This window comes from Rhamphochromis sp. 'chilingali' (genome assembly GCF_963969265.1).
Source record: "Rhamphochromis sp. 'chilingali' genome assembly, chromosome: 8".
Classification (NCBI taxonomy): domain Eukaryota; kingdom Metazoa; phylum Chordata; class Actinopteri; order Cichliformes; family Cichlidae; genus Rhamphochromis; species Rhamphochromis sp. 'chilingali'.
This window is the reverse complement of record NC_137935.1, coordinates 19,546,446-19,559,343: the sequence shown is the minus strand read 5'-3', so window position 1 is coordinate 19,559,343 and position 12,898 is coordinate 19,546,446. Positions and strand designations below refer to the sequence as shown.

Sequence of the window (12,898 nt, the reverse complement as noted above, 5' to 3'; positions counted from 1 at the left end):
ATCACTCTGCTGTTGCAGATTCTCTACCGCCTTCCTTACACTTCTCTGTGAGCACACTTCTCGCTCTCTCGCCTCCTAGCTTTCACGAGAACCCTCCCTGGTGATGAACAAAACATCAAAGCGTCATTGGGTTGTTCATCATCTTCACCTCTTCCTGCGCATGTTGTAAAAGCACTGCTGCTCCTGCAGCCCTGATAAACAGCCACTTCGTTTCTTTATCTTTCAGGGTCACCTGAATGATGCTACTGCCACACTCTCTTTAGGCGCATTGCAAACTGTATCTCCACCTGTATCAGACTCTCCTGTCTCCTGCTGTCATTCTATTCCAAAATCCGGGTGCAGTAAGTAAAGCTGTGGGTGTTTTGTGCTTCTTCTCCAATAGAGAGCAAAGGTTTTGTTATCGCAATCATCATCATCGCCATCTTCCTTCTGGCTATCTTGGGAAGCGTGCTCTATTTCCTGTACAAGAAGGGCAGGATCTGCGGCCGATCTGGCAAGCAAGACTTGTAAGTGCAATGACAGCAGTTCCATGCATAAACACACAATGTGTCCACATAAGGAGACATTAAAATGTGATTTTATGGCTGGACTGTATCACAGTATTGTAGTTCTAGACCATTAGAAAGAACTGAACATGATGCATCGATGTAGAAAATTCAGTTATGCTATGTTGTGATTAGACTCCGATGGCCCATCACAGCCGAATGAAATCCCAGCAGTGATAGGAATTAGGGCAGAACCCCCCAGAGTCTAGACCAGGGGTGGGCAACTCCTGGCCTTGAGGACCAGTGTCCTGCAGGTTTTAGATGTGTCCTTGATCCAATACAGCTGATTTAAATGGTTAAATTACCTCCTCAACATGTATTGAAGTTCTACAGAGGCCTGGTAATGAACTAATAATTTGATTCAGGTGTGTTGACCCAGGGTGATATCTAAAACCTGCAGGACACCGACCCTCGAGGCCTGGAGTTGCCCACCCCTGGTCTAGGCTTAGGTTGAGTGACTTGTGTGAGGCAGCGATGGGGAAGAGGTTGATTGCACAAGGGAGATGAGCAGGGCAATTTAAGGTATGCAGAGTGGAGGCTGATTGGCAGAAAGATGATTGGACTAGAACAATGATGTCTGCATTGAGTTTTACAGCATGGGGAAAAGGAAGTGATGAAAAGAAAAGACTAGCAGCCAAACTCCTGGGAAAGCAGACAGATGATAGATGACCCTTTGATATAAAAGTGTCTAAAAGGAGAAGCCAGTCAGGAAGTGCCTTAAGCTGCATTCTCTCTAATAGCCTGCAGGGGGCGACAACTAGGGTGTCTATATCCATCTTTTAGATACAGTTTGTGTTCACAGTTGATTCAAAAGTGCACTTAATAACATAAAACATTAAATGTTAAAGTTGTGAGGTGTGTTGTTCCTAAAGCCAGAGTGTGTAAAGGTTGCTCTCTGGTAAAAAGTGATATTTAATTTAGGGCTGTAGGTAACAATTATTTTAGTAACTGAGTAATCTATCAATTATTCAATTGATTGATCCAGTAGTCAGATAAGAAATACTTTTCTGAGCAATAATTAATATGAGCAATAAAAAAACACAGGTTTTTCTAAACGAACTGCTCATTGGTTTCCATTTTAGAAATTGCAATGTTTTAATGCAAACGTGTCAGAAAAATATGAAAGAAAACAAGCCTTTGATGACCTGCTATATTAAATTTAATTACTAAAGAAAACATTTTCTTAAATGCAAAAAATATAAATAATCTCAAGTACAGTTGAAGTCAATAAAATAAGATATGTATGAAATCCAAACTAAGGCATAAAAAATTTACCTTTACTGGCCCGTGTACATTTCTGTTGGCTTGTGAAAAAAGCTTTTGTTTTATATTTTTAAATATTAACGCAATATTTTATATTATTTCACTTTCAGTCTGAAAAATGTTATGAAAGACTTTAAAAAAAATCAATGGGTCTATTACACCCTATTCCCCCCCGTGTAGACTCACCCCTGTTTGCTGCAGGTATCGCCTCCATGTAAAAAGGGCGGCTGCCGTTCGTTTAAACATGGTATCAGACATGGTTCGTTTAAACATAGATCATCTGCACATTTTAATACAACTCGGTTGTGGGCAAAATACCTGCAACTGACAAATAAAGGCTATCTCATCATCTCATCATCATCAATTTGATGAAGTTTACTGCAGATTTTTCTCTGTGTAAAACAAAGCAGTGGATGGAGCAGCTATAAAGTTCGCTTTTCTTTTGCTATAATTGAATCCCTCGAATTACTCGATCGATCGTTGCAGGCATAATTTGAATTTTGTGATATTAGTGATACACCTGCCAAAAGTACTTTAGTAATAAACCTGTGTCTTCGTAACACTACCAAAGCCATGCTGTAAAATTACAGTAATACAAACATTCATGTTTACACACATGAAGCAGAAAATGCTTAAAAAACACGGTGGCTGTCAGTCCCAGACCCTTCATTAAATGGATGAAATTTAAAGTTTTTTTTAATGTGCAGTTGTGATTTCCAGAAATATTCAGCAGCACTGGGAGTACATGGTAAAATCAATACACTTACTGATGAATGTGTACATATATATACTCATTTTATTATTTTTTGTGTGGCTTTAAAGGACACACGAAGTGACGCCCCCTGTTATGTGAGCAGGTACAATGCATAAAGCTTCAGATAGGTTCAGTTATAACTATGGCTTGTTCTTGACCCTGCAGCAGTAAGAGGAAGTCCAGCAAAGATAACATTGTGGTGGAGATGAAAAGCGACAACACAGAGGAGGCGATTCTCCTTGGGGTCAACGGAGAAAAGCAACAACCAAATGACCAAGTACATATCTGATCCTGAACTGAACTCGCTAAATCGAATAGTCTTTCTACTGAATATCAAACTTACCAGTACCCCACCCAAACTTTCTCTTTTGTGATTGTTTGCTCTCTGCAGTAAAGACCGATGAGCGTCTGCACGCGTGAAAGTGAGGAGGTGACACACCGACGGCTGCTCCCGTTCTCCCCTCTCAGCCTCAGGCCCCGCTGCTGCCTTCAAGCACCCACAGCTTTTTATTCCAATCGTGACTATCAGGACAAATGAAGTTATTCCAAGCTATGGCTTTTTCTCTTTCTGCCCTTTACGTGCCAGCTCCTCTGTTGGAATGCATCTCGAGCTTTAATGAAGAAGGTTGGAAAGTTTCATTTCAGAACTAAGAAATCTCCCTTCAACCCCAAGGAATGCCGCAGGTTCTCCTCACAGTGTACTGCTGATAGTCCACAGAACAATAATTAGAGCACAAAGCCGACAAGGGACTATTTTTATACCCCAAAAAGCATCACCTCAAGCCCCTTCAGTCACCGAAGAGCAGCCTGAAACAGCTGAGCTAATGTACATATTATTATCTATGTATATATTTCTTTATTTAAAGTAACACAATGTGGGGGAAAAGAGAAAAAAGCAAGACAAGATAGTGTGGTGGGGTTTTGTGTTTTTTAAGGAAGATAGCAAGGAGAGTTTAAGTAGATATTTTGTTTTTATTATTTTGTCTTTACACTGAATTGTTTTTGTAGCTCTAGCGATGCCTCACCTCTACAGCCAGTTCACAGCTTCACCAAATATTGGCTCTGAAAGAAAAATTTGAATCGCGTACCTTTCACATTATTTTGATATCTATTCCTCTAACACTCAACTTTCACACAACCTGCGGAGTATAAAGTATATTAACTAGTCATTTTGTGAGGCAGGTGAACAAATCTGACTATGTTATGCAGTCCAGTTATAAACGACCGATGCCTTAGAATCTACATTCGAAGCCATTTTTTTATTGTTATATTTAATGTTCAGCGCACTGATTTCTTTGGTGATTCATGCAGGCTTTGTTGTTGTGGAAGGAGCCACCATCTTTCATCGTTCTATACGTTCATGACATGCTTCACTTCTGTAATCATTTCTTTTGAAATTTTAAACTTGGAGAGTATTGGTGTTTGGTGAATACACATGGGTTCACGGCATGATGTTTCCTTCTTTATAAGAAAAAGACATTTCTGTGTGACGAATGAAGAAATTCATGTATCGAGCAAAACTTGAAACACTGTTGAAAACTGTTGTGTCCCAGAGAGGCATGAGAATGCCCCTCAGCCTTGATGCCTTAAAACATCAACCACTCCTCATTTAAATGTAACCAGAGCCTTTCTTTTTCATTTCGGTAACTAGACTAGACTTCACTACTGAGAAGAGGGGACTGACTGTGACTCCGCATATGCAAATCATGTTTGAAGACAGTTAAGCCTCTGTTTTGTTTCTGCTGTTGATGCGTGTGACCACTGTTCAATGTATAATGCCTTTTTAAAGACTGAAAGATAAAATGTGTTATAATATCACTGAAGACATTATAACATATTTAACAAATCTGATTGTTTGTAGTTTTTTTTGTGAAATTCTACCAAATAAAAATGGACTGTTAAATGAACATAACTGGAAATGTGTCTGCTGACATAAAAATATGACCTTTTTTATTTAGCCATACTACAAATCACTGCTGTGCCTCTACTCTGTAATGGTCAAAACCTTTAAAAACAAGTTAAAACTTGGTTACCTTCCAATTTACACACAGTGTAAAATCATTAGGATGGGTTTGAGCTGTCACTTGAGAAAATATCATGCTTAAAAACAAAAGAAATCGGTTATATAAAAGGTACCACTGGGAAGTGTCATCAAAAAAATTCAAAGAGAGCCACAGAGTACAGGACGAGCCTGACAGAGGTAGGAAGATAAAGACATCACTGGAGCCCTGCACAGCGATGCACTGCGAGTTTTCAGCCCAAGAAAAACTCAAATTACACTTTCAGGCCAGACTGAAGTTTGTCAAGAACAATCTGGAGAATGATTGATACTGGAAGCACATAACGATCATTTCAGGTACACAGACATACTGTCAATCGACTAAATGTTTCCATTTTATAAATATAGGACAGTCTTGAGATACCAGCATTAAGATAAAATATAAGCCCAAAGGAGCATTGTGGCTAAATCATGTAGAATAACGGACATGTTTTATTATAATTGCAATTCTTTTCTTATATTAAAATTTCTTGTGGATTAAATGTGCAATAAACTTCTTTACACTGACGGAAAGAGCAAATTTAACTGGTCAAAATGAGTTCGACACCCTTGTTCTTGATGAACAAAGTGCAACTTGATGTAAATGAGGATAATTTTGAGCAGGGAGTCATTCAGTTCTCCTCTAATAATAAAAATGTGGAGGCAGAAACTAAACATAACAGGTCCACTTTAAATAATGAGCCTTGTGAATTTTAGGTAGAAATAGAAATTGTTCTTTACTGGTTTTACCAAAAATATATATATTTTTTCCCTTGGATGTTGTCTCACAGATAACTGGCAAATAGTCAAATATTATTGTTAATGAACATTAGTAATATGAGTTGTAGGTATTGCACAGTAGGTCTGCTAAACATGACAGTGTGGCATTTGTGCACACAACTAAAAACATATAGCTGCTGAACATGGCGTGAATTAAATTTCCAGCATTAAATGAGTAATGTGCGACTCTGTTTTTAAGTCAAGGGGTTCTATCAAAGAAATATACACCGATTAGTATCTGAATGAATTTAAAAGGGGAGTTCATGGACAGTGGATGCCTATAAAGTGCCTACTTCTAACATCCACACCAAAGCAGGCATGAATAAGCAGATTATCCTTAGCAGTCCCTTTACAAACAGTAGGCAAGTTTATTAGGTTACATTGAAGTTTTATTTGATGATTGGTCATGTGATCTACTGGTCGGGCAGCCAAATCACATTTTGGGTTTTAATGCAATTACCAAATGCATCACAATGGAAAATGCAAGAGTATCAACTATTAAAATGGCACCAAAGCACTGAATCGGTCTGCAGTTCTGATCACTCACTGCTCTTTTTCAGTTTCATCTGCTTTGCTGTTAACTTGTTTAGAGTCTTCTCAGCCACTCCTGCCTGAGCCAAAGGATGAAATTCAAATTTCTATTTAGTTTTACCTTAAAAAGTTATTGCCAAATGGCAGCCGAGTCAAGAAAATCACTGAAGCTTGTGCACTCTGACTGGAGCTACACACGGGAAATGACTTCCCCCCCCAGTTTTAGTTTTTTTTTTGTTTTAAGGAATACAAAGCTAAATATGAATATATGTGTAAACAGAGGAAAGAGACACCTGAAGGCTTTTGCTTGTCATTTTATTAACAGCACTGTGCATACTTCCAAATTGATATGAGCTTTAAAAACCTTTAAAATTTAAAAAAAAAAAAAAAAAAAAAAAAAAAAAAGCTTTTTACTGTTGAGAAGCAATGCAGCCGTGTGGAACAACAGCTCCCTCTTCTGGCAGATAACTGAAATACCCCTGGTTAGCATCAAGCTCAGAGTCTGAGGCCTGATGAGGCTGAAGAAGCATAGAGGACAGATTAACACAAGCAATACCGCATCATTTTGCCTTCGGAGACCAACAGGTACACATCTATACCAACAAACGCTCTTCCAAAAAACATCTAAAAAACAAAAACATATGGCACTGCTCACTGAATTATTCACATAAGTAAACAAATCCTTTGGAACAAAATACATGTACAGGAATGCAAAATGAAATATAACAGCCATTTTCTTCCTCTTTTCATATCTAACTCTATACAATTTGCTTTTATTTAGAGTGACAGTATCAAAGCACAAACTGGTATAATGTGCAAAAACAAAAACAATGGTAAATAATACAAGACAATGACATGCCATTCTTAATATATAAACACACACTGGTACAGTATTGATGATATGAGGGGAGCTTCCTGTCCATTAAACATCATTCAAGAAGTTTCTCAAGGCAACTAGGAAGAGTAAAAAAGACCCCAAAATGAAATAAAAGAGGGCGAGACAGCACAAAGCTTCCAGTCAACATGCAGAGACACCCAGAATAAGACAGGGCTGACTTACACGATGCACACACTCCCAGGGTGGGTGAAACCCCCCCCCCCCCCAAAAAAAAACATTCTTCATATGCTGGGAGAGGTTCAGTCAGTGTACCTAGAAGCTGCTTGGATGAATTCCTCATAATGCATTTGTAATTAGTACCTGGAAATGAAGCTGCTGTCTTTATAGACCTGCAAACACTGGAAATAATCTTAAAAAAAACAAAACACTAATGTGCAACTTATGACAAACCAAAATGAGTAATTAAAAAAACTTGTGTGACTTCATTACGCGGAAACTTTTGGCTACATGTCACCTGGATGAACAGACAGCTGGACAGGTGAGCTGCTGTCTATGCCAATATGAGTCTCTTCTGGGGTTTTTTTTTTTTTTGACAGACAGGGTGAACACCACTTGTTCAGACATACATTATTATTCCTGAGTTAGCTCTTACAGTCAGCCCAAACACTGATTTTCTGTAGACTTGGAGGGGTGCGCCAACAAACCCATGAGCCTACGATTAAAAAGCCTCGGCAGTCGCTCCCTTTCAGCAGGACGAACTCCTACAGAGGAAGGAAACCGATGTGAAAGAGAAGCTTGAATCTGTTGCAAAACGTCTGGTTTCCATTCCCAGAACATTTTGCTTGTGATATTTCTGTTCCTCTACAGATTCCACTTACAGAGTATATTTTATATTTATATATATGTTAAGAAAAACAGAAAAGAAAAACACTGAAGATTTGCGACCGGATAGAGCTGTGTGCTCACAAGTCGCTTGTACTTTCAAGTATGCTACATTACAGACTAGAGAAACACATGATACTGTCACTTTAAAGACGGTTAAACACAATATTCACAATTGTACATTGAAGTCTTAATTGTTTAGCACTAACAACAGTAGCAGCAGTGAAGCACTTCTGAATTAATTATAATAATATTTATGATCATATTACAATAATATATTATCAAAGTAAAATCAATGACTTTTTTTTGTTGTTGTTTTTGTAACACCGGACTGAGCTGGAGATAGAAATCTGAACCAGTCAGCCTAAGAAGTTAGTCAAAAATAATAATGATGATGATAAAAAAAAAAAAGAAAAAAAAAAAGCGTTCAGCCTGTCTGGTACTGCAGGGGCGTCAACATTAGTACGTCCTCTAATCTCACTGCCAGGCTCTACAGCTACACTGGGCCCTGACACACAAGTTCGAGCAGTAGTACGTTTACAGAGCACGAGTCTTGAGTACACCGAGTGTAATTCCACATTCATGATGTACAGGAACAGGGGTTCGTGTTAAGAGCAGGCCATGAGGTGTAGGTCTGACTGACACTGACACACACACTGACACACACACTGACACACACACACACACACACACACACACACACACACACACACACACACACACACACACACACACACACACACGACCTGAAACCATCTTCATGCTACTTTGAAAAAAAACAAAAAACAACAACATGACAAAACAAGCAGTTTCTAAAACAAAAAAAGTACCAAAGCAACAGTTAATCGAAGGCCATAACAGACTGAATTCCAAATGAAGAAGCTCTGCGGCATGTTTTTTTTTTTTTTTCTTTTTCTTTCCCCCCCCCAAACTGCTGCTGACCAACAAACCTGGGTGAGGAAGACACCCCGACTCGTCCTCACCCAGTTACAGAAATCCCCCAACCGACTCTTTAACCTGGTCCCATCTGCGCTTTTTTCGCCTGTACCAACCGTGACCCTCAAAGCTGCGATCATTTTCACATACTATATATGCACGTACTGTATATATTACACACATTTAATATATATTTACTCATATATTAAATTTTCATATAGACATACATTTTAGTTTTCTTTGTGAGGTGTTGGTTACATTTTCAGCAAGAGGCTTCAAAATGAAAGGATAAGAATCCATCTCTCCGACATTCCTACAGAAGCCTTGCAATTATAAGGCGTTCCATTATTTGTCGTTGCTCCGCACGGGATGAGTCCTGCGGAGATGTTGTTGAAAACTAAGAGGCCGGCTGCAGCAGTTCAAAGAAGGCCAGACACTGTGAAAGCGTGTGGAGTGCAGGGCGAGAGTCCCGAGACACTGCGAGCTTGCTGGAGTAACAGCCAGTTAAAAATCCACAGGGGCGTAGGGTGTCAGCCAGCACTGGAGCTAGTGCTGCAGGCAGTGGCTTTGGGTTTCGGGCTGGTCTATGCCAGCCTAAACCAAACCAGGCTGGGCCAAGCTAGGCAAAAGAGAGCAAACAGGAGAGAGGCGGGAGGATGTGCTATGTGAGAATGTGCGCGGTAGAGGGAATGGAGACAAATTCGCGCAGGATGTTCTTGGCCATCTCGATATTGTTCTGTGCAATCATCAGTGCTTTCTGGATGTCGTGCTGAGTGTATCCCTGACTCATTAGGTGCTCGATCTCGCTACTGATTTGTGGGTTGGCTTCTCCTCCTGTTGCCCCGCCGCCGAGCGGAGTGGGGGGGACTGGGCTGGCCCGGCGCTCGGAATTGATTCGTCTGGGAAGGGGCTTTGGAGGTCTCTCTGGTGCCTCCATTGGATCTGGGAAGGCTGAGGAAATGGGAAGAGTGAAATCAAAGGGTCTGGCTTTGGTGGAATGACAACCAACATAAACTAGTTTTAAACATAACAGCCAGTGTGGGTCAAAGACAGAAAATAAAACTACTGGAAATAATGTGAAAATAATGTGGAACAAAGGATCTTGATCACTGAGGTAAGCTATGAACTTTTTATCTTAACACACATTTGATGTCCTTTCCAGTGTAGTGGCTTTCAATAAACCAGTCATAAGCTCGAATCTCAGAGTTAATCAGACTGTGTGAGCACTCATTGATCCTTAGACATGAGGACTGAAGATGGGAACAATCAGACACTGCAATCATCCTCCAGCAGTAAATGTCAAGTCACAACAGAGGCCAGGACATAATGAACACAGTCTCATCAGCAACCACCTGAACACTTAAACTCAGAGGTGGTGCTTCTAACATGGAGTCTCTCCTAAGTCATCTAAAACACTGCTCCCTTTATCTACTCTCTGCTTTAACTTCTTTCTTCACACCGTGTTGTGTCTGCTGAGGCAAGTACTGCTGTGTTAGCTCCTCGCAGTCTTTGGAGGAAGACGTCTGTGTGGTCACTACGGGTTTCTGATGACACAGCAGGTCATCCCACATCAGGTTGTTTCCACCATTCTGAGGACATCGCTTTGGATTTAAAAAAAAAAAAAAACTATTTTAAGGTCACTAATGTAACGAAACAGCTCTCTGTAATTACTGGTCTTTACTTTTCTTTGAATCTGCACGCACCCACAAATGCAGATGATGTGCAGTAAAAGAAATCAATCCATGACAATCAAAGTCCAGAGCTGAGTCTAATATTAACTCCAGAGAGCTTCTGGAAAATCTGCATTATGTTTGGCCCCAGACCAGGAAGCAAAATGCTTTAGCTGACTTTTCAGGCTGTGATCTGGTCAAAGAACTTTTGGACGTCGAGTTATTGATTCATCAGCAGTTTTTGCTGATTTTGAGCCAGAAAGGACGTGAAGGCTGTAGTTATAAAATTGCTATATACAAGTGATTTTAAGAGACAGGCAGTTTCCCTGCAGCTGCTGTCCCAGACGTAAAAAACTTTTAAAACATTTAAAATGTCAAAGCACTTAGTAGAAGTCCATTTTTAAGCAGGATAAGCTGAATAACAGATGAAATGCAAGTAGAAATACAACATTAAAATCAGCTGTGGCAAGCATGGGTATGTTTATTGATAAAGAACCGAAATCATAGTAAAGAGAAAAAAAACAAAACAAAAAAAACACTTTTTTAAATCAATAAACTGTTAAACTTACGCGCTGTCGCTCCAGCATCCGCATCTAGAGAAAGACGATTGAAAGCTGCTGCAGCGCATAATGAGGAGGATGAAGAAGATGAAGACAAAGACCCCCCCATTTCTGAAAGGGTCCGTCGGGCGGGAGGCAAAGGCAGTCGGGGTTTTGGGAAGTCGTAGCCGTTCTCCTCCTCTTCCCCGTCGTCAGCCTCATGGTCTCTGGGACCGTTACTCACTGGTTGAGGGGGCAAATCTGAATAGTCTGAAAGGAAATCAGAATATGACATCAAACAGAGAGATTAAAAGTTTAATACATGCTTGAGACCTTAACCAGATGAAATTAAACAGGTTAACATTGTCTAAAACAGTTTCAGATAACTCACAAGTGCAGTCAGAAGTATAAGTCACATTTATGTCAATACAGAGGTGTTTATTCCCAGGATGTGCAGTGGTCGTTTTAGCAAATAAATAAAACTTCAGAAAATCCAGATGAGGCTTGTCTGATTAAAACGTAAGATTTTTGCATATTCAAAGTATTACGTGAAAGAGAATTGCCCTGAACACTGCACACGGCCCCGCCCCACAAAGCCCAGCTGAGATTAGTGGGTCACAAATACCTGAATCTCTCGCTTGTTGTGACCTGGGCTGGGCGTTGAACATGGCTTCATACATTTGGAGTGAATGAGGTACATCGTCCAGAATCAGCCTGCAAGGCCAAAAGCAAAAATAAATCAATAGTGACAGTTTATTTTTCTTATGTGCTGCGAGAGAGTAATAGAAAGGCCTGAGTACCGTGTGTTCAGTGCAGAGGCCTGGGTCTGTGTCGGGACTGCTGACACGGGCTGTGGGGGTCTTGGGATTGGTGGGGTCTCCCCCATGAGTGGAGTCGGGATGGGGGGCAGAACGGGCCGAGAAGAGGGGATCATGTACTCATCATCACTGTCATGTCCTTCATCTCCTCCTGCTGGCCTGGCTGTAGCTGGGGACGCTCTGCAGTCAGATCCAAGAATATTATTTATTAAGCACCATTTATATTATGTAAAATGATCCTTAAAAAAGGTACTGAGTATAAATCAACTTCAAACAAGGTAATTTGTACAGCTTTGTGGATTGCAAGTAAGCAAAGAGCATGTCAGTGATTCAGGAAAGACAAGATCCACTCCACTGAGATGCTTTCAGCAGCACTGAAACGTACCTGTTTGCCAGTGCATAAATGGCGTTGGCTGAGACAGAAGGTTTGACTCTGGGGTTGTCGTAATCTTGACCAACTCCCGTGGAAAAATTCTGAAAAGGAAACAAAAGATGGCATCTTAGAAACACTAAAGACAAATATTGTTGTAGTTAAAACTAAGAATCATAAATAAATTAAACACATTAAAGGCAGCTCTTAGGATTTAGACCTGCACAGACATGCCAGTAGTAAAGTAGAAGACTATGTATCAGAATACAGTGGAACCAAAGACTTTAAACTCTCAAAAAGACTAGGCCTGCTTGTCCAAAAAGTAAAAAGCCAACCTTAATGTCATTGTCACTGTTTTTGTGACAGATAACAATTTACTGGAATCCATATAAACAGTATTCTCAATAATTTCAGTTTTGTTTGGAAAGTTAGTAATAACTTTAGTGATATGTGTGCCAGCAAATGAATCAAAGGGCAGTTGAATGTGCTGTGTTTTGTGGTTGCTCTGACCAGCTGGTGGTCCAGACTGAGGGAGCTGTTGTTCTGGGAGTCTGAGCGAGCGTCCATGGCGGAGGGCAGTGCCAAGGGGAGGGAGTGCCTGTTGGAGAGTTCCCTGACACCTGCTCGGAGGTCCCCGCCCAGACAGGGGAACTGGGTGGACGAAGAGGATACCGAAGAGGATGACGAAGAGGAGGTGGGAGCCTTGGGAACCGGCCTGGAGGTCCAGTCAGACAGGGGTCGGTTTGGGGGTGTAGGAGGGAGTTTATCGCGAGGGGGCTCCCCGGGTGTGCTGGGCAAGGGCCGCCTCTGAAGCCGTCCATCAGGGGCTGCCCCGGCTGTGTGGGGACGGTCTGGAGGAGGGGGAGGGGGGAGATCACGCAGTGCTGGGGGAAGGGGAAGAGGCTTGTCTTTGTGATGAGATGGTGCCTGGAGG

At 40.9% G+C, this 12,898-nt stretch overlaps 2 protein-coding genes across 3 annotated transcripts in view; one reads left to right on the top strand and one right to left on the bottom strand.

Moving 5' to 3' along the window:
* The window catches only part of mcamb (melanoma cell adhesion molecule b), a 46,844-nt gene extending 42,380 nt beyond the window's left edge, over positions 1 to 4,464 (top strand). Inside the window, exons 16-18 of the mRNA XM_080889798.1 lie at positions 383 to 506; positions 2,728 to 2,839; positions 2,954 to 4,464. Coding sequence (XP_080745924.1) covers positions 383 to 506; positions 2,728 to 2,839; positions 2,954 to 2,956 — 239 coding nt within the window. The 3' untranslated portion in view covers positions 2,957 to 4,464. The remainder of the gene's footprint in view (positions 1 to 382; positions 507 to 2,727; positions 2,840 to 2,953) is intronic.
* Positions 4,465 to 8,335: 3,871 nt separating this feature from the next.
* Positions 8,336 to 12,898, bottom strand: part of cbl (Cbl proto-oncogene, E3 ubiquitin protein ligase) — a 32,471-nt gene continuing 27,908 nt past the window's right edge. The window contains exons 11-16 of one of the 2 annotated variants that reach the window (XM_080888750.1): positions 12,475 to 12,891; positions 11,980 to 12,068; positions 11,577 to 11,774; positions 11,402 to 11,490; positions 10,807 to 11,046; positions 8,336 to 9,518 (exon numbers count right to left, since the gene is read on the bottom strand). In XM_080888750.1, the coding sequence (XP_080744876.1) occupies positions 9,229 to 9,518; positions 10,807 to 11,046; positions 11,402 to 11,490; positions 11,577 to 11,774; positions 11,980 to 12,068; positions 12,475 to 12,891 (1,323 nt within the window). In that variant the 3' untranslated portion in view covers positions 8,336 to 9,228. The other variant, XM_080888751.1, reaches the window with a different exon arrangement.